The sequence below is a fragment of the Kogia breviceps genome, chromosome 9 (assembly GCF_026419965.1).
Source record: "Kogia breviceps isolate mKogBre1 chromosome 9, mKogBre1 haplotype 1, whole genome shotgun sequence".
NCBI classification, from domain to species: Eukaryota; Metazoa; Chordata; class Mammalia; order Artiodactyla; family Physeteridae; genus Kogia; species Kogia breviceps.
The window spans coordinates 98,868,243-98,890,198 of NC_081318.1; the positions used below are offsets into that span (position 1 = coordinate 98,868,243).

Below are 21,956 nucleotides of genomic sequence, written 5' to 3' on the forward strand. Positions count from 1 at the left end.
GGGTAAATGAGACAAATACATTTCAGGACTCACCCAAGGAGTCCACTTCTATTTTGTGGGAAGGCCGGGGTGACCAAATACAGGCAGGCCAGTCTAGAGAGGTATTCCAGTTTTCTGTAGAACAGATCTCAAGCTTCAAAAATGCCAACGCAGGCTAGCGAAATATCAAGTGAGGGGGATAGCCCAGATGAGATCTCAAGCCATTTTCAGCAGTAAACTCCAGTAGGTATAAATGCCTGGCTTACTGAAAAAGATTTTCAGCCCAAGTTCCTACCAGGGAAGAAGATACAGTTTTGAGAAAGAGCTGGACTCCCTGTCCTTTTCCTAGAGTTAGGTGAGGAGGGCAAACCTGGGGAGGACTCAAACTTCTGCAACCAGTTTGAACCTGCTGCATTAGTTTAGCTATGCAAGTATCAAATGGCGACATTTCAGGTGCTTCCCTGATGTTCGCAGATGGCATGTCTTTTAAGAAAGGGAGAGGAGAAGAAGTTAAGAACCCTTCTTCATAAAGCTCTTTGCTTATCCCATTAGGTCTGTTCGTAGTCTGGCCTTAGTGTTTCTAGGAGAGGCTGGCAGTGTTGAGGGATTCATCCGAAGGGTCTGTCAACCAGCCTCCATCTTCTTGCCCGGCTTTAGCACTCAGTCCATTACCTCACACTTGACATTGATTTGCCAAAAGCTCATGTAACTGGGGAAGCTCCCCTGGTCAGTGGCTTCTCTCTGGTAGCTCCTTTGCAGTCTCCTCCAGGGCCTGTTTCTCTGCCCATCCTTTCAATGTCTGGAGTTCTCTAGGGCTCTGTCCTCAGCCTTCTCCTTTCTGCACTCCCGGCTGCTCCAGGCTGGTTCACCCTCGGCACTGTTGACAGTGGGGCTGGATAGTTCTTTACTGGGTGAGTGGTGGTGGTGCTGGGGGCTGTCCTGCACATTGTGGGAAGTTTAGTAGTATCTCTGGTCTCCTCCCACTAGATGCCAAGGGCGGCTTACCCCCTACCCCACTGTGATCATCAATAAGGTCTCTAGATATTGCCAACTGCCCCCTGGGGGACAAAGTTGCCCTGGGTGGAAAACCACTGTCCTACTCTCCTCTCTGGCTTCAGGGACCACCTAGATGTCAATGGCTTCCAAATCCAGACCTCCGGGCCTGCTGGTCTCTGGAAGTGGTTATCCAACTGTCCCCTGGGAATTTCCACCCATATATCCCACAGTCATCTCAAAATCAGCCAACCCTAAACTGAATTTATCTTCTGTCACTCGGGGCTGAGCTCCCAGCGGTCCAAACCAGAAACCTCTTCCTCCGAGTCTAAATCCCTCTCTCTTGTTCCCAACTCTTCCACCCTCTGCATTTCTACAACCACGGCCTTAGCTCAGACAGCAGCTCTTGTCTGGAGTGCAACAATATCTTCCTCCTTCTCCCTGCCCTCTGCCTTGCCCTGCCGTTCTCCACACTGACCTGGGGGAGCTTCCTAAGGCACATCCCTGATGATGCTCTCCCTAGCTTTACATGTACGGATGGCTCCAACAACCCCGGTATTAATAACTAATCCTTAAAATGGTTTTCAAGGCCTTGAGTGATCTGGCTCCGGACTACCTTCCGCTTCAGACTTGAACCCAAATATCACACTCATTTTCTCTTGTCGCCGCACCTGTCTCTCATACAGGACCGCTCTCTCCCACTTTCACCTGCCTCATGCTTCTTCATCCCTGAAAGGCAGATCTAGTGAAAAGACTCTATAAACGTGGAAAGCAAGGCTTTGTTTTTAAACAGTTGTTTTCTTTCTTCTTGATTCCATACTATAGATCCTAACATGACACCAGCATAAACCCAGTTAACTTTCTTCTTGATGATCCTAACCTCGCAGACACACAAACCTCTAGGCTTGTGGTGTTGTCAAGTGATGAGTGAGGGAAGCAGTCTCACTGCAAATGTGGCCTCCAGGCATGTCCCTGAGTCCTCAGCCCAAGAGCAAGGGCCTATTTTCTAGTCCCCCAGGCTCTTTACGGGGAGTGGGGGGGCTACCAAACGGCCATGATAAATGACTGGTGTCATTTCTTCAGGAAGGAACCCTTTTTCCATTTTTAATTTGGAGTCAGCAGGTGGCCATTTTGATAAAGGGACAGGGTCCCTGCGGCACAGCAAGTGCTGAGGCCCTGCTTCCCCGACCCTGACCTCGAGCTCGTCCCCCAGAGTTGGTTACCCGTTGAATACTCAAGTTAGCAGAGAAACATTTTCCTTCTCATCGCTCCCCCCCCACCAGCCCCCCTTTAAAATACGGATGCCCGTCACGGTGCTAGTGGCACCACTGCCACTGCATTTCCTGTTGGCAGCAGAGAGCAAGTGAAAACAGAAGCTGCAGCGGGCAGCGGCCCAGGCACAAATAGCTCCCGCACGATTCACCAGAGCTTCCCCGGGGCCCAGGGCCCGGCTCCCAGGCCTTGCGCGTCCGGATCCCCAGAGCCGTAGAGGCCGCCGCCGGCACCGGCAGCAACTTGGCCCAGACCGCATTCGGGCACAGTGCGAGAGAGCTCCGCGCCGCGCTTCTCTCGGGCTGCTCAGCGACCCCCTCGGGCTCGGGCTGGGCCTCGGGGGGCGGCGGGCGCGGCGGACGGCGATGCCGGGACGCGCTCTCCTCCGCATGGCCCGCGGGGCCCTGGGCGCCTGGCTGCTGGGCGGCCTCTGGGTCTGGGCGCTGGGCGGCCTCTGCGGCCTGGGGGCGGCAACGCCGGGGCCCGGGGCCGGGGGCTCCCCGGGGGCTCAGCGCCCGTGCCTGGCGCCGCAGCAGTGGGAGGGGCGCCAGGTGCTGTACCGGCAGAGCACCGGGCGCTACAGCCGCGCCCTGCTCTCCTACGACGGGCTCAACCAACGCGTGCGGGTGCTGGACGAGAGGAAGGCGCTGATCCCCTGCAAGAGGTACGCGGGGCGCCGGGGAGCGGGGCGTGGGGTCGCGAGGCCCGGGGAGGGCGAGGTCGCGGGGTTTCCAGCCGCTCGCGGCGCTTCCCTCCCCTCCAAGACAAACTTCGCCGAGAGCATGGCTTGGGGACAACACAGTCGGGGACTGGGTGGCGGCTGGGCGAACTGGGGGCGGCCTGCTAGCGGGCACTCAGTGAGACCCCGCGGGGCGGTAGCCGGTGAAGAAATGACCGGCCGGGCGCTCCAGGCCCAGGTTCGCCCACGCTCGCTCAAAGGCTGCTGAGTCAGCCGCCTGGCTCCTGGTGCCCGCTTCGAGGCTAGGGCGTGTCTTTTGCACTATCTCAGCTCTTCCAGGAGCCCTCTGCGAGGACGACAGGCAGAGTTTTGTTTTTTATTTTTATTTTATTTTTTTACATTTTAAAGGAATGTGACAACACTGCAAAAGGTGTGTGGAATCAGTTTTAAAAAATAAACTCATCACTGTGTCATAACCATTAAAATTTCGGTCTACTCGCTTAAATTTTCTTGTAAGCAAGTTTTACATTCTGTATTCAAAAATCCTATGTCTGTCTTTTTTTATATAACACGATCTCTTATGTGTTCTTATTTACCATTTTATTAGTTGGCCCCTACCTATTTTTAATGGCTGCACAATATTCCACTGAGGGGTTATGCTACAATGTTTTTTAACCACTGGTCTGATCATTCACCTTTCTGAATCTCATGTGACAAAGGACCCTCTCTTTCTGAGACCTCAGCTTGCTTCTGACCTCTTTAAGACCTGATTTATATTTTGGGATCACCAGCTGTCAATTGCCCCCCCACCCCCCGTTCCTGTTTCTCTGTGTGTGTTCCTCCCAGGGTTATGCTGACCTCTTCGTATGGCATTTGCATCATTAGGAGGTGCTGTGTGAATGTCCATAGTTTAAGGCTCCAGTGGGCAGTAAGATGTGGGGCAAATTTGATATCATTTTACCTAAAAGCATTTGTCCAAGTATTAGGCATCTTGAAGACAGTATGGAAGTGCCAGAACCCTTCAAAGGAGTATATTCGAGAATGCAGAATAATGCATGATGACTGTAAACCATGAATGCTGAGGCGGCCTGGGGCAGCTGAGTCATCGTGGTGGGCTGGGAGTATCTGTTCTCTTTCAAGAACATGAATGTTTTCTGTCAAGTGTCGAAGGTCTTTGTGATAATAATAGCAACAACCAACATTTGGGTACTTGTTATGTACCAGGCATGGTGCTGAAGACGTTCCACATACCATATGATTTAGTTTAAATCTCACAACAACTTGACAATGCAGGTTTTATGATCTCCAGTTTACGGACAGAGAATCTGGGGTTGAGGGAGATTAGACAGCTTTCTCAAGATCAAGAGTTGGGACTTGAGGAAACTGAGTGGAGTCCGACATCTATGATGTAATAACAGGCTCTTGTCCGTTCATTCATTCTTTCAACGTGCATTTTTTCGTGTCAGGCGTTTTGTATAATCAGAGTGAGTCCTGGGCTTCAGGGAGGGCATGGTCTGGGTGTAGAGTCACGCCAGTAAGAATTCCCATACAGTGGGGTGATGGATGAGCTGGGCACGAGATCACCTCAGACAGGCACCTAACCCAGGCTTCCTGGAGGAGGTGGGACAGGAGCGAGTCCCCCAAACCCCGGACGAGCTGACCATTACAGGGAACGAGGCGTGGAGGGAAGACTGGTCCAGGGGGATGCGGGTGTATTCCATCCTGCCACAGGCAGGGCTGAGAATATTCCAAGAACTGCAGGCCAATCACTATTAGACTGAAGCACGGAGTATGGCGGAAGGTTGAGGACCCAGGGAAGGAAGGATATTTAAGCAGTGGAATGCCGTGATTGGATTTTATAAAGAAAACTGGTTGTATGGTTGAGACTAAAGAAAAACAAGAGAAGAAGCCGAAACATGACCTAGGAGATGTCTGTAGAGAGAGGCAGGTGAAAGATGGGGAGTGGCAATGGCTATGGTGAGAAGTGGTCGCGTTAGGGAAGTATTGAGGATATTGACGAGGCTTATTGAAGGAGGTGCAAACGATTAGATGCTATGCTGCGGGGTGGTGAGGGGGAGGGAACAGTCATTTTTGGCTTCTGAAGCTTACAGTACTGATGGCATGAATAGATGGGGATGCTGTTCGCTGAGATGGGGTTTGGCTTTCTGCACTTGTGATAAAGGGTCAAGCGCTGCTCTTTTTTTTTTTTTTTTTGCGGTACGCGGGCTTCTCACTGTTGTGGCCTCTCCCGTTGCGGAGCACAGGCTCCGGACGCGCAGGCCCAGCGGCCACGGCTCACGGGCCCAGCTGCTCCATGGCATGTGGGATCTTCCCGGACCGGGGCACGAACCCGTGTCCCCTGCATCGGCAGGCGGACTCTCAACCACTGCGCCACCAGGGAAGCCCTCAAGCGCTGCTCTTTGTATTCGTTGTTGTGAAGCCTTGTACGGTAGTGGCGTATTGATGAGTAGTCATGTCGAAGGTGGGCTGAGATGGCCCAAAGCACACCGCTGACACAGAGGAGTTTGGCCAGGACGAGGATAGGGTTCACGGCTGCCCCCCCTCCCCCGCCCCAAGGTAGTATTTTCACAACGTAAGGGATTAGGCTTTAGAGTCAGGTAAATCTGCCTCGGAATTCAGATTCCTAGTGTGGGTCTTTGGGGAAGTTACTAGATGGGAATACTACTAATGCCTCATGTATTGCTTTGTTGTGGGGATGAAATGACTTCAAGTATGAATAGCACACAGTGCAGTGGTCTGACACATAGTACAAAGGGTGCTCAGCATGCGGCCGCAGCTATCCGCATGGCCACCGCCATGATCGCCATCCTGGTGAATGTACCATGGCCCAGAGACTCCCTGCCAGCCCTGTGGGCTCAGACGGTTGATCTGGCAGCACACTCGAGGGCCCTTCCTTTAGGAGCCGACTAGGAGCAAACAAGCTCAAAGGTTACACTGTATATTTCAGTGAGTGCTGCAGCTGGCATGGGGGCCAGAATTCTCAAATCTGACTAGGTCATTCTTTCCCTGTAGGCGGAACTCTGTGGAGAGCCAAATTCTAATCAGGAAGTTGTGAGCAAAGACTTGGAGCAAATTCACGGAGTCTAATGATTGCCTGCTCTAGGCTAGGCCGTGTGCTCAATGTCGACCTTTCCATCATGCATAAGACCGGCCAGTCCAGCGTAATCAGGCTAAGATAAAGTGATGCATCATTTTCACCAGAGTGGTGCCTTGTCGCTGATTCTATGCTACCCCAATGCTGCTGGTCCAGACTCCCTCCGCTCTGCATGGGGCCTTGGAGGGTACTGCTCAGGTTGTCTTAGAAATCCTTCTTCTATGACTCCATGATCAATTAATGTAGTCTTCATATATGTGTATTATATCTTTAGTGGGGTCACAGCCAAATCTTGCTGGCCTAGGAGCTTTTTTGTCCCCGTGTGGTGATTTGTTTCTTTCTTTCTTTAACTCAAGTGTAGTTGATTTACAATGTTGTGTTAGTTTCTGGTGTACAGCAAAGTGATTCCGTTATACCTACATATATCCATGTTCTTTTTCATATTCTTTCCCATTATGGTTTATTACAGGATACTGAATATAGTCCCCTCTGTCCATGTGGTGATTTCACATTTCTTTGCCCTGATCCCTCAAGTGTTGATTTCACAGTTTAGCTTTTAGAAGGCCATTTTATTCCCCATCTTTCCGATTTCTTGGCAAGGTTCTGTCCCACAGTCCCATCTCTGGCCCTAAGTCAGATGTAGAAAAGAATGTTTAGTGCATAAATGCGTTTTTAAGCTCTTTAAATGTAGATTTGTTGGAACAAACTCAGAAACTTTTTCAGGTATTAGCAGTCTGGCCAAGAAACCAGATGTTATTTGAAGAAAATATGGATGGGTTGTCTCTTCATATTTATTTATAAGTTGAGAAGTAGTTTTAGAATTGGATCAACTTCTTAAGATTTTTATTTTGCATCCAGTTAGTTATGGAAAGTCCCACTGATAGTTACTGTGGAATGACTAGGATTTTCCAAGCTTTCTTCTCCCTGAGATGATGGAAAAGATTAAATAACCTTACAAGCTTCAGATAAGACAAGCCTTAGCAGAGAATGGGAAATATTAGTAATTGATACTATTTTGTTTTCTGGTTCCAACTGTCTTTCCTATAAACTCACAAGTATTACATTTGGAAGACTGAAGGAAAAGCAAGATTACTTTGTATTTCAGTAACATAGTGAACTTTATGGGAGAAGCAATGTAGATACTGAATGAATTTTGTTAGGTTACCAGTAACTTACTGCTCCCATTTACAAGATGGTGGATTGGGAGTTGGAATTAATGACGCAGAGTGAGCAGAGAAGCATTAAGAGGACATGCATTGGTAAATTAGGAATATATCTTAGAAGACTATTCAACTACCAATCCTACATGTTTGGGATTTTTTTTTTTGGTAAAAGATTAAAAACATATGTCTTAAATAGAGTGACAACTGGATTCTTATTCAAATTCTGATTAGTTCATCTGTGTCTCAATTTTTCCAGACCATTCTGTTTCTTGGAGAACAGAATATAATTTCTCTATTCTTAGAGGAAACCACTTAGTGTAGTGGAGAGAGCATGGACATCCATTTAGACAGTCGTGGGAAGGCAAACATGGCTTCTAATCCTGGCTTCACCTCCACAAGGTCCTTTGCTTCTCAGAATGTCAATGTTTTTCATCTTTTAATTTGACTTTAATGATATCTACAATGTTTATACTAAATAATATGTAGGACTTCTTCCTTAAAAGCTAGGTACAGATAAGATTAAATGATACCATGAGAGCACTACTTGTACTTTTATTATATTAGGCTGATTCCTGTTTCTACCAAGATGCAATGAACTTGACATAAATTCTAAATGTTTTCTCAACTTGTCCCTTTGTGTAGACAATTCAGAGTTCTTTTTCTTCCTTCTTTTGACCTAAGCTTGTGTTCATGGGTAGAGAAGAGCAAGGCTGCCTTTAAATGCTTTGGCTCCAAACTCAGAAGGCTGTCCTCTCCATGGAGCCTCCCTGTATACTAAGGGGTTGAATAGGACTGCTTACAGAAGTGCCCCTCCAAGGATCCGCTGTGGAAGATTAATTACAAGGGGTGTTATCACACCAGGCAACTTCGACAATCATATGTGTTTGAGAATCAGGATTAGGTTTTATTTTTCCTCCACATATACAATTTTATTTTGAAACTATCTCACACTTACAGAAAAGTTGCAATTATAGTCCATAGCTATTTTTTCCCCTGAATCATTTGAGAGTAAGCCGCCAACTTGATATCCCCATGACCCCCAATACTTCAGTGTATATTTCTTACAAACAGTGCCATTGACCTGCATAACTGCAACACAGCCATACAAATCAGGAAATTAACATGCATTCATTTCTACCATCTGAAATTCAGGTCTCATTCAAATTTTTCCATTTGTGCTTTTTATGTTCTTATAGCAGAAGGACCCAGTTTATATTCAAGCATTGCATTTAAATGTTGTGTTTTTTTAGTCTCTTTCTGTCTGGAACAGTTCCTCATTCTTTCTTGCACTTCAGTACAGGCCAGTTATTTGGTAAAATGTTCCTTGATTTGGGTTTGTCTGATGTTTCCTCATAATTAGATTCAAGTTATTCACTTATGGTAGGAACGGTAGGACTGACATATCTGGATGTTTACTTTGATAACTTGATTACTGATGTCTGCATGGTTTCTTCAGTGTGAAGTGACACTTTTATACTTTGTAATTCATAAGTATTTTATAGGGAGAGATTTTAGGACCATGTATGTATCCCATTCTTCACTGAAGTTTCAAGTTATTCATTTGTTTATATCAGCATGGACGCTAGCATTCTCATTGAATTGCATTTGCTCTCATTGTTTATTTGATGTTCAAATTGTCCCAGATTTGGCCAGTGGGAACCTCTTCAAGTTGGCTTCTATGTTCTTTTGACAGGTCTCCCTTATTCTTTGATCACTTCCTGGCTTTGTGGCAAGATATTCCAAGATCATCTGTACTTTCCCTGCCAGAGTCTTGGAATAAGCCATTTCTCAGGAAGCTCTGGTTGCTTTTACTGGAGAATAATATTTGGAAGCCTAGGCCCCTGGTCTAGTTGTGCCCATGGCTCTTGGGTGGCACTGCTTCCAGGCCCCTTCACTGGACAAAGCAAGATGTGTAGGTTTGAATACGTACATACATATGCACATACACACACAGAGTCACTAACACATATATACAAACATTTATATCTACATTTATTTCTAAGCTTCCAATTCTAATACATAGAGATATTTATACCGATATCTCTAATTCTGATCCACCACCACATGGATCATTCTAGTTTACTCCTGTTCATTTTTCGTACCTACCTTTTTAGGGAGTGAGAAAACTGGATGCCTTTATTCAACTGCAGTAGGTAACCAGTCAGGCATTGCTATGGTACCCCCCTCCCTACATGGATGCCTTCCTCTTGGGCTCTGCACCACAGGCCAGGCCATGTAGACACCTACCTCGTTTGGCCCTGTCTAATGGCTTTAGACTAAATTGTTTAATAAGGGGAAGGGAAGGTCAGGTTACATTTTTTTATATGTTTTTCTTTTGGATTTCTCGGGGAAACATCATTGTAAATCCTCAGGGAGATGAATTAGTATGAAATGTTCAACAAATTTATTTGATCCCGAGCCCTGCTTTGCATGGATTGGGCTCTCATTTGAAGAAATCCTGACTTTCAGAATTTCAGAAAAATTACTCCTTTGCCCTTACTCCCTCCTCTTGGTCTCTGATAACTGGAGCCAGTATTTTCTTTTATTGGCTCAGGAAGTCTGACTGCTTGTGGCATTTTGATCCTCGAAAAATAAACCATGATGATTTGCAATACTGAATTTTTCTTCAAGAAAGAGATTTTATTGGACGCACATAAAGTTTGCTTTAAGAGTCTTAATTCTGTGGGTCTACTGACCCTGGATTTCAGAGGGTTGATGCTGGCATGTGGAAAAAGTGGGCAGTGAGGAAAAAGAAATTCCAAGGAAGATAAGCCTAGGAGAGTAAAGGGACTGGTGGGATAGGAGACTAACTTATAAAAAGAAGCCAGAGGTGGTCACCATACTGCTTTGAAAACATCTTTATTTCTCTCCATTAACCTTGAATTGTTTCTTCCTCATTCTGACCTCAAAGATGGTGGTCAGGGGCAAAGTGCCCAAAGATCTGAAAATATTCCACCAATTAGTGGTTTGTTTTTCCTGGAATAAATGTGATAGGCTTATATTTCCCCAATTCCAGTAAAAATCTTCCATTTTCCCCCTTTATAATTTATTTTATTTTACCCAGCTTTCAAGAAAAAAAAATCTTCTCTTGATCTAACTAACTGAAACCCCATTCTCCCCTTCTATTTAAAGCAAATCTCATGCTAACTCCAATTTCTGTCCTCCCATGCTCTCTTGGACCCCCTCCAATCAAACATTGATCATCACAGCTCTACTGAAGCGGTTCTGGTCAAGGGCAGTACACTCCACATTACTAATCAAGTGATCTTTTATCTGGTCTCATTTTACTGTTGGTCATTTCCTCCATCTTGAAGTATTTTCTTCATGTAGCTCTCAGTACACTATGCTTTTCTAGTTCCTCTCCTTCCACCACATTTTCTTACCTTCTCAGCCTCCATTGCTCTTTCTCCTCTTCTCTTGGATCATTAATGGTGGAATGTTCCAGGGTGCAGGCTTCCCATCCCTTTGCTTTTCTGTCTCTACCCCTTTTTTGGTGATCTCATCTAGATCATGGAGTCAAATGCCATCCTTACCTGAAGGACTCTCACATGTGCATGTCCAGCCTAGAGCTCTCTCCTGAACTCTCTGTTCATATATGCAGCTGCTTGGTTGAGTTCTTCTTTTGGATCTCTGACAGCTATCTCAAACTCGGCATGTCCAAAATTAATGCCTCCCCTGCAAACAAACAAACAAACAAAAGTTATTCTCCTTGCAGTTTTCTTTACCTCAGCTAGTAACAACTCCAGTTCCTCAGGATCAACCCTTAGAGTCATCCTTGATTTCTTTTTCTCCCACTTGCCACAAGTAATCCAGAAGCAAACTCTATCAACTCTAATTTTGATATAGACCCAGACTTGTAGACCAGAATCTGACCACACCTTTGCTGCCACCCTGGTCCAAACCTTCATCATTCTTGCAATAGCCTCCTAACGGGTCCCTACTGCTGCCTTTGCTCCCTTTGGTCTGTTCTCAACATAACAGCCTGAGTGATTCTGCTAAAAATTGTTGTATCATGTCTCGTGTCTGCTCAAAAACCCTCCTGTGCCTTTCTGTGTCTCAGAGTAAATGTTTTTGCAAGGACTTGAACACCCTGTGGGATCTGCTCCCCGACCCCCTCCATACCTTGTCTTTGACCTCTTTACTCCACCGTCCATCCCTCATCACCTCATTGCCAGCTCACTCACTCCAGCCCATGGCCTCAGCATTCTCACTCCTTTGGCACTTGTGTTGTGGATTCCGCTGCCTAGAAAGCCTTTTCCCTAAAGAGCTGTATGGCCCACCCCCAAATTAGACTGTCCCTTCTCTCCACATTTTCATACATCCCACCTCACTGCCTTTTATGTTCAAGATATTTACCTATTATTTAATATTTTTATTAATATTTTATTAACATAATATTTAATTTAATTAAAAATTTTAAAGTCTGTTCCCTCATATCCAAAGTAAGCTCCATAAGGTCCGGGATTTTTCTCTGGTTGTTGCTGTATTTCCAGCACCATAGAACAGGCCTGACTAAATATTTTTTGAATGAGGGAATGAGTAACAATGATACACAGTCATTGTAAACAGATATCTAAAATACAGATATGGGGCTTCCCTGGTGGCGCAGTGGTTGAGAGTCCGCCTGCTGATGCAGGAGACACGGGTTCGTGCCCCGGTCGGGGAAGATCCCACATGCCGTGGAGCGGCTGGGCCCGTGAGCCATGGCCGCTGAGCCTGCGCGTCCGGAGCCTGTGCTCTGCAACGGGAGAGGCCACAACAGTGAGAGGCCCACGTACCACAAAAAAATTAAAAAAAAAAAAAATAATAATAAAAAAATAAAATAAAATACAGATATGCAAAGAGAAAAAAATAAAAATTATCCATAACTGCCAAAGTGATAATGACTACTGGTAACATCTTCTAAATATCCTAAGAGATTTTTAGATGCAAAATGTACATACTGTAGCCCATACTGTTTTATAATAGGCTGTTTTTCATTTAATAATATTGTGCAAGCTCATCCATACTGACTAGTCTGCTTGTATCATCTTTGAACTCCTGGCTTCTCCTCATTCAGGTCTTAGCCCATCACCTTCTCAGAGGGGCCTTCTGTGACTGTCCAACAAAGCCCTTCCCACCAGCCACTCTCCATCACATCTCATTCTATTTCCCTTAGGACACTATCACTGAGTGACATTTTCCTGTGTCTCTCTTCCCTGGAGTGAGAGGAGAAATTGATCTGTCTGGTTTACTACCAAAAGCCCAGCACCTAGAAGTGCTTGGCACATAGTAAGTCTCAGTAAATGTGTGTTGAATGGATAAATACCATTTTTATGACTTTTGGATTTCTAGCATTATACATGTTCATGGTGGAAAATCTAGATAACAGAGAAGAGCAAAATAGAGTAAAGAGAGTCCTGTTGTCCAGGATTAACAACCCTTATACATGTGCTTATGGATTTTTTAATTTCTATTTCTGTATATACAGTTGTAAAATTAAAGTGGAAACATGCTATGTGATTTTTTAGATTTAACAAAACATTGTACATATTTCTCATGCCACCAGGTAATCTTTAACAGAATCATTTTTAATGACTGCATGGTATTCTGGCTAATGGATGGAACAGAGTTTCTGTGAACAGTCCCTTATAGGGGACAGTTACGTTTCTTTTTCTCTTTATTTATTTGGTTGCACCAGGTCTTAGTTGTGGCAGGCAGGCTCCTTAGTTGTGGCTCACCAGCTCCTTAGTTGTGGCATGAAAACTCTTAGTTGCGGCATGCATGCGGGATCTAATTCCCTGACCAGGGATCAAACCCGGGCCCCCTGCATTGGGAGCGTGGAATCTTAACCACTGTGCCACCAGGGAAGTCCCCAGTTATGTTTCTTTCCCCTCTATTTTTCACTAGTATAAACAACTACAGGTATGACCTTGTATTTGTGTGCAATTATATGTGTACCACTTTAAAAATATTTTGGATAGATTCTTTGATAAGAAAATGATTGAAAAGCGATTGCACATTTATAAATTTTTGACAGCTTTGCTCTTCAGGAAGGTTGTTCCAGCTGATATTTCAACTGGCAGAATATGAATGTTCGTGTTTCCCACACTCACACCTATAAGGAGCCTAATTTTTTTTAGCAATTTCAAATATGATAAACAAGAAAATGAAGGGCAAAGTGACATACCTGCAGTGATATCACACCCCCTTGTCATGAGTCTCACTCTAAAGTGAATGCCTCTAATTTGTCACATTTAAGTCTCCTACTGGCTGCTGGTTTAACAAAGATACACTATCATGTTCAGTAAATATTTTTCTGACGTGTATTATAAAGAATTTATTCTAATCAGAATGAATCTTAAACTTCCCCAATCTAGTGACTTGTACTAATAGATTGCCCGACATTAAACCATCTTTGCATTCCTGAAATAAATTCCAATTTATTATTATGCATGATTCTTTCAATAGTCTGCTTGATTTGATTTGCTAATATTTAATATTTGTTTTTATCTATAACTATAATTTAGCTTGATCTATAGTTTATATTTTTGTGTTTTCTATATTTTAATGTCAGGATTTTCATAGCTTTGTAAAAGAATTGGCAAGCTTTCTGTATTTCTCTATGCTCTATAGTCTTGAGGTTGGAAAAAATTGAGTCATGAAACCATGTGGACCCAACTCCTTTTGAAGAAGTAACTCTTTGATCTCTTTTTAAGATCAAACATCTAAAATGTCACTAGGCTATTGTAAGGATTTTTTTTCTGGTTATTGACCTGCTTACCTTTCTGCTTAAGTCTTAGTCAGTTTTGGTTGTTTATATTTTCCTAGAAAATCTTTTATTTCATCACGATTCTATTTATCATTATAACACATTTGTACATAATATTTCTCTCTTTTTAAAAATGTCTTTATTGGAGTATAATTGCTTTACAATGGTGTGTTAGTTTCTGCTTTATAACACAGTGAATCAGCTATACATATACATATATCCCCATATCCCCTCCCTCTTGCGTCTCCCTCCCACCCTCCCTATCCCACCCCTCTAGGTGGACACAAAGCACTGAGCTGATCTCCCTGTGCTATGCGGCTGCTTCCCACTAGCTATCTATTTTACATTTGGTAGTGTATATATGTCCATGCCACTCTCTCACTTCGTAACAGCTCAACCTTCCCACTCCCCTTGTCCTCAAGTCCATTCATAATATTCTCTTAACTCTTAAAAAACTTCACCTTATCTATCAATATCCCCTTTTCTTCCCAATATTCTATATTTGTATTTTCTATCTTTTTCCTAAGAATTACATTTTAACAATAAGCTAATGGATTCATGTGATGGTTTTATGGTTTATTATTCCCTTATATTTTACATCTTATATCTTCTTTGTTGAGAATTAAATTACAGTGCCTACCCATATTTTGAAAAGTTTTAAAGCAGGATTATAGTGGAGCATACACTCCACTACAGGTAGGAGGGCATGCCATGACCAATGGATCACCCAGGTTCCTTTTATCCATGAGCTACTCCCAGCTCTTCTCTCATCAAACACTGTCTTCAGTGTTTCTTCTGTTCCTCAATCTCAGGTTTGGAGAATTTCCCCCAATATGGGCACTGGAAGTTTCCCCAGCACCAGTGGTTTTCTTCAGAAGCAGTGCATCTTGAACCGAGAGGCCATCTGAAGAATCAGACCCTAGCAGGGTGACTACGTTGCCCTCAGAACTTCCAAAGAAAGGAGAAACTCTTGGGATAGATGGCCCCCAAACAGAAGAAGCAGCTGCTCCTGGACAAAAAGGCTGCAGTGCCTTGGATGACCCCTGCCCCTTCACAGAAGGCTGCTCTTATTGTGGCTTAAAGTTAGGTCTACTGGGAAAGGTCCAGAGTGTGAGCTCTGCCAGTGAGTGAGGACAGTCTTCTGGGTTTCAGACTTCTCATTGTATCTTCACATGGTGGAAGGGGCCAGCTAGCTCTCTGGGGACTCTTTTATAAGGGCACTAATCCCATTCGTGTAGGCTCCACCCTCATGACCTAATCACCTCCCAAAAGTCTCACTCCTAATACTCACCTTGGGCTTTAGGTTTTCAACATGAATTTTGGGGGGGATAAAAACATTCAGATCATAGAACCCAGAGAATCTGCTGCTCTGGAGCATCTCAGAAGTTGCCAAGGAAGATGCTGGCAGATGGAAAGATGGTGGCACAGGGCCAAGGGGCATATCAGTTCCTAGGTCCGATGTAGCCTTGTCAGCTACAGGTGAGGTATAACTTATGAGGACTATATCTGATGTCATGAACCACCAGACTAGTTGGTGTGGCATCCAGGGGCAGCCATGATGAATGCCAGGGCTCTGAGGTTGCTTGAAAATACTTTCAGGGAAGACTGTGGTGAGCAGAACCATCTGCATTGACCCCAAAGCTACTAAAACATTGCCCCCAAGTCCCTTACTGAGATACCTCTTATATCCTCTGGAATTGTAACACCTACTGCCCAGAGTGTCTCACCGAGAAGCCGATGACCCGGGATTCCAGGCTGGGAATGGTAGACGTTCCTCTGAGGAAGATGCTTGGGCCACCATGGAGCTATCTGAGCTGGCTGAAGTCAAGCAGAGACAGCACCTGCTTCAGAATCCCCAGGGCAACTCTTGGCAGAGGGGTCCTGGTATAACTGGGGAGGCAGAGGCAGTAAAGTAGAGAAAGCCTGGGGAACAGAAGCTCTCACTTCAGGAGAAACAGGCAGAGGACCAGTGGAAATTCTATCAGCCTGCACTCTTGGGAGCAAAGGACACTGGGGAAAGAATCCACCTCATATTTAATATCCATTGAGATGCCACGTCACGTGCTGTGTTCTTGTGTGGCTTATGTGTTTCCTCTGGATGTGGGAGTCCTCTCTCTCATATGAGCCCTTTGTTGCAGACTCTGTATTTTGGACAGTGATTCTTCTTGTAGCCCAGTACCAGGTATTGTCTGGCTCACCCCTGAGACCCCAGAGGAGCCACCCTCCTGAAGACTCGGTCCTCCTTGGGATTCACTTTTCAGGTGCCAGAAAAGTTTCTTTTGTAAAGGATGAGTATTTATTTAGGTCCCAGTCGGTATGTGGAAAAGAATTTAAAGTGTTTGGATGGTTTCTCCTCTTACCTTCTTTCACCACGCTGAGTCAAGCCTGTAAAAGGTCAACTTCTTCACTTGTTAAAACACAGAGGAAGTTTTATAGTGTGTGTTTGTACAAACTGCTAAGTAGCTTTGCTACAAGGCCTCTGTTAAAAGAGAAACATAAATTATTTTACTCCTTTTATTATTCACTGCAATTTCTTTTATATTTATATTCACATTCACCTGACTCCTTGATTTTGATTCATGTTTCGGTCAGCTAGAGAATATACTCAATTAATTTTCTTCAGACAGGGTACTGCTGTGGTGGTGTAATTTCAGAGATTTTGAATGTTGGAGAAATTTCACTTATTTTTTTTACATAATGATAATTTGGGGGTGTATACAATTCATTGGGTAATAATAGTATTTTTGCTTAAATTTTTTTATGGCATTTAGACCTCTGTAAGAGAAATCTGATACCAAAGTAATTTGGGGTTAGTTTTAACAATTTTTTTTGCTGCCCAAGTCTCTGTAGGTTGTTTTCATTATCCTTGAACATTTTAAATTAAAAAAAAATATTTTTTTATGGAAGTATAGTTGATTTACAATGATTTCAGGTATACAGCAAAGTGGCTCAGTTATACATACTCAGTTATATATATATATATATATGTATATATATATATATACACACATATATATAAAATACATACATACATAAACATATGTTCTTTTTCAGATTCTTTTCCATTATAGGTTGTTATAAAATATTCTATATAGTTCCCTGTGCTATACAATAGGTCTTTTCATTTATCTATTTTATATATAGTAGTGTGAATATATTAATCTTTGAACTTTATTAACATCTCCTGGTTAATGCCCAGCTCTAGGGAAATTTCTGGAGGCTTGATATTCTGTCTTCTCTCTTTGTTCCTTGTAGAATACCTCTCTACTTAACATGTACTGGTTCTCTTACACCTGCCCCCCACATTTCTTATCTTTTCATTAGCCTTTTCATCACTTTTTATGTGTTTTTACTTGAGTTCTGAAATAATACCTTTTTGTTCACTGCTTCTGTTTTTTGGTTTTTAGTTTTTTTCCCCCATATCCAGTCTGCTCCATGCTGCCTTCACTGCATTTTCTATTTTGATAATCATGTTTTTCATTGGAAAGCTATTCTTGTAGCCACACATTATTCCTTTTTTTCTTAAATTCAGTATCATCCCAAATCCCATTGAAAGTGAAAAATAAGATTTATATTTTTGTTCTGTTAACTGGAAAGGTCTGTGTGTGTTTATAGTTCAACATGGTGAGAACTGATATTTTTCTGCTGAAAAGCATAGTGCTGACTGTATGAACCTGACTATCCTTACACCCTCCCAACCTCCTTAATACCCCTGATATGAAGTTCTAGAAGTCAATGTGTACGATGACAACATGGGTATCTCAGTACTAAATAGGCTGTTTCTTTTAGTGGTGGTGAAAAAAAAAGCCAGCTTGAACTATTGCCTCATGAGAAGGTTTTTTAATTATCTTCCATCAGATGAAAGACTATATGCCTACACTTTGCCAATATTCATACAGATACATTTTTGGAACATAAAACTCTTCAATTTCTTGAGCACCCTTTTCTTCCTTGAACTAGAATCCAAGCCGTGGAGGCCCATCACCTTACAGCCTCTTAAATTGCACACATAATTATTCTTTGACTTTACTTTTCCTAGGGCTGCATTCTCAAGTAATTTAATTTTCCTTTTGTTATATTTGGTTGGCATCAGCCTGCATGATGAGTTGGTGTCTAACACGACAATTTTGAAATAGCGTTTTTCTTTTATGTCTCATGATTACTGTAGGGTGTAACTCTATCTTGGTATACACCAGACTGTCAAGTGGCCGCAGCTCAATTCTTCCTGTGGAGAGTCAGAAAGCCGGCATGCATTACTAATCTATTATATTGCGTATTAAACAAATCCAAAATTTGTCCAGTTTCTTCCATAAAAGCCAAAGTACTTTTGTAATCACAATATAATATTTGTCCACTCCCTTCTCTGTAATTTAGTATATCTTGGATGGCCAAATACTTCTACATGGATGGGAAGAATCACTCCTTTCCCCTGTGAAAGGAGGCAAAGAATGTGGTATCAGTGAATTAGAATGAGTCTGGTTGGAGATCACATCTTGGGTTTGATTCTGGCACCATTATTTACTACTAAATTATGCTCTGAGCCTTATATTTTCTCATCTGTTTTTTTTTAAAAAAGAAAAAAGCTAATAACATGTCAGCCAGCTGAATTTACCAGTCTGTAACTTCTGCCTTAGACTTTTTATTTTCCTGACTACCCCAATTCAGGACAGACAAACAGTTGCTTCTTGGCTGTGAAGGCAGTAGCTATTCGGGTTCATTTATGCCCAGGCCAGGATCTGGTATTTTGTGTTCTAGGATTAACCAAATCCTTGGGCTCTGCTCATTCTGGAAGGGAAGGCTTTCACAGACTTGTTATAAGGAATCCAATAGGTAGTACCTATAAAGTATTGGTTTTTATTATTTCATGTAAGGTGCTTTCAGCTGCAGAAAATTTCACTGTCAGAGGCTTACATTATAAGGATTTTTTTGTTTACCTCAGAATTCTAGTGATACGTGTCTGTAGGTTTGACTCAACAGTTTCACCAGGGCCCCTGGTTGGTTCTTCTCCATGCATCCACTCTGCCATTCTTAGAATGTTGGCCCATAGTTGCAAGAGAGCACACTGACTTGTTGCCTCATGGCTTCAAGATGGCTGCCTCCACTCCAAGCATTAAGTTCTCACCCAACTACGTTCAGAGACAGAAAATGAAGGAAGTGGAGTGGAACAGAGACTCTCCTCTTCTTTTTCTTGTGAGAAAAGAAGTTTCCAGAGGATTCCCTCTCCCCATAGACTTCCCTTTCGGTCTCCAAGGCCAGAACCAGTAATACTCCTAGCTTCAAGGAAGACTAAGAAAACGAGTATATGAGTATACTTTCTTAGCCTCTATAGTGAGAAGCAGGTCAGGGAGAATGGGTGAGAATGCCTGCTAGGTCTTCCACAAAAGGGTCTACTATGCCCTCGGGAATGTTCTCTCCTTCATCTCTCCATCTCATCTGAATGAATTAACCCTTCTTTGTTACATAGCAGATCACATCTTAATGTGTACAAGTTAAATGAGCAGTTTACTTGTTAAACATTAACTGATTATAGTAAACACAACTGTAATCAGACTTTCCTACAAAACTCTATATATCCTTTCATTTACATAACAATTTCACATCCATTATCTCAAATCATCTTCATAATAATGCTGTGAGATCAAAATTTTAGTTTCTCTTTATATATGGAAAACATGGAGGTTAAAATTATGATCATACAGCTCACCAGTGGTAGACGGGGAGCCTTAATTCCTTGACCAAAGCTTCTTTACAGAGCTTTTCATGCTGTTTGTAAACCATATCCTGAGCTAGGAAAATTAGACAGAAAGGATATCTCCTGTTTTCTCATAGTAGGGTAAACTTCTGGTACCTCTTCTAATGGGAAGAAAATAATGAAGCTCTACATCCAGTTAAAACGTCCACTGTTCCTTTTTGGGAAACAGTAGTACCTCATAAAATATTAAATGGGAATTTCCCTTGACCCAGCAATCCCAGGCTCTAAATTTTAAATAGGGATATAGAAACAGAAAGGCAAAAGGGCTTATCTCCAATTTGTATTTAGCATTGTTAATACTAATGAACTGTGGAAATAATCTAAGTGGTCATGAGTAGGGAACTACTGAAGCAAATTATGGTATATATATATACAAGAGAACTATGCATCTGTTAAATTATTGTAAAGCAATGTCATTTATGAAAATTGATGCAATCATTGATTAAAAATTCCCAAATAGCAGACCGAACCCAATAGCACATTAAAAAAAAGAATACATTATGATCAAATGAGGTTTATTCCAGGAACGTAAGGATGATTCCATTTTAGGGACTCTGTAAACATCTGTGAAAGGCAGATGATAAAATTCAATAAACATTCTTGATACAAAGCATTCAAAAGAACTGACTGATGCTTCCTTAATATGATGAAATCTGTAGCATTCTTAATCTGCTTAATATTGAAACCATAGCCCCTTTCCCACTAAACTCAGGAAGAAGAAAAGATGGCCATTTTCTCCATTTTACTTAATATTGTGTTGGATTTACTGGCCAATATAATCATAGAGATAAAATATTTAAAGACACGAGAATTAGAAAAGAAGAGATAAAAACTATCTCTGCCAGTGATATGGGTGCAGTATACCTGGAAAATATAAAAGGCCTAAAAATTAAAACTAATTGAAACTGATTCAAACTAAGAGAATTCAGTAAGGTATCTGTATATAAAATTAGCCTGAAAAGTCAATAGCTTTGATATTTACAAACAATAATCTGCTAGAAATAACAATGGAAGATCTCATTTAAAACAGCAACATCAAAAACAACAAAAGACAAACTACTTAGGAATAAACGCAAAGGAAATCTGCAAAATTTGTACAGGAAAAATTTCAAACACTCCTGAAAGATACAAAAACACGAAATGAGATTTGAAAAAATGTAAAGACTTTTTTTTTTTTTGCAGGGGAATAGGATGACAACATCATACAGATATCCATTCTTCCCCCTCCGAATGCCAAAAGGGTGGTTTTTGTTGGAGCTAAATAAGTTAATTCTAAATTTCATATGGAAAAATTAAAAAACCCAAATATCTAGGAAAATCCTGGAAAAGGAAGACACAACAGGAGGTCTAGTAAATTCTATGAGATTATGAAACAACACACTATTAGGTCTCTGTAATTAAAGCAGTGTGACACAGGTGCATGAATAGATAGACAACCAATGGAATAAAGTAGAGTCCTGAAGCAGACTGACATAGATCTGCAGTTGGTGTATGATATGGGTGGCATCTCAGATAACTGGGAAAAAGATAGACTTTTAAATCGATGATGTTAGAACAATTGGGAAAAGATAAAATTGTACCCATACTTTACACCATACACAAGAATAAATTCCAAATGAGATAAAGATCTAAATGTTAACAAAATAATACCATACAGAGATAATAGAAATCATGGGTGAATTTTTTTATAACCTGAAGTAAGGAAAGCTTTTCTAAATATGACACAATCCAAGATCAATAAAAGGAATTTGACTTCAAAAGTGTACAATCTTTTGCATTGTAGAAAAAAATGTAAATAATGTCAACAGACAAATGGCAGAGAAAAGATATCTGCAACTTATATCAGACACAAAAGGCTAAATCACTAGCTATAGAAAATTTAGAGAGTATATGGTAATTAAACATATGGAAAGATGTTCAACCGACTATAATGAGTGAAGGCAAATTAAAACTACACTATTGAAGGAAGCTGAAAGGAGCGGGAATGAAAAAGACACTGAAGGAGACCTTCAAGATGGCAGAGGAGTAAGACGTGGAGATCACCTTCCTCCCCACAAATACATCAGAAACACATCTACATGGGGAACAACTCCTGCAAAACACCTACTGAACGCTAGCAGAAGACCTCACACTTCCCAAAAGCCTCAGGAGCAGCAGATTAAATCTCCACAATCAACTTGATGTACCCTGCATCTGTGGTATGCCTGAATAGACAACAAATCATCCCCAAATTGAGGCAGTGGACTTTGGGA

General features: G+C 42.3%; 1 protein-coding gene across 1 annotated transcript in view; it reads left to right on the plus strand.

Moving 5' to 3' along the window:
* The first annotated feature begins 2,354 nt into the window (after nucleotides 1–2,354).
* Nucleotides 2,355–21,956, plus strand: part of EPDR1 (ependymin related 1) — a 35,254-nt gene continuing 15,652 nt past the window's right edge. Inside the window, exon 1 of the mRNA XM_059074809.2 lies at nucleotides 2,355–2,908. Coding sequence (XP_058930792.1) covers nucleotides 2,610–2,908 — 299 coding nt within the window. The 5' untranslated portion in view covers nucleotides 2,355–2,609. The remainder of the gene's footprint in view (nucleotides 2,909–21,956) is intronic.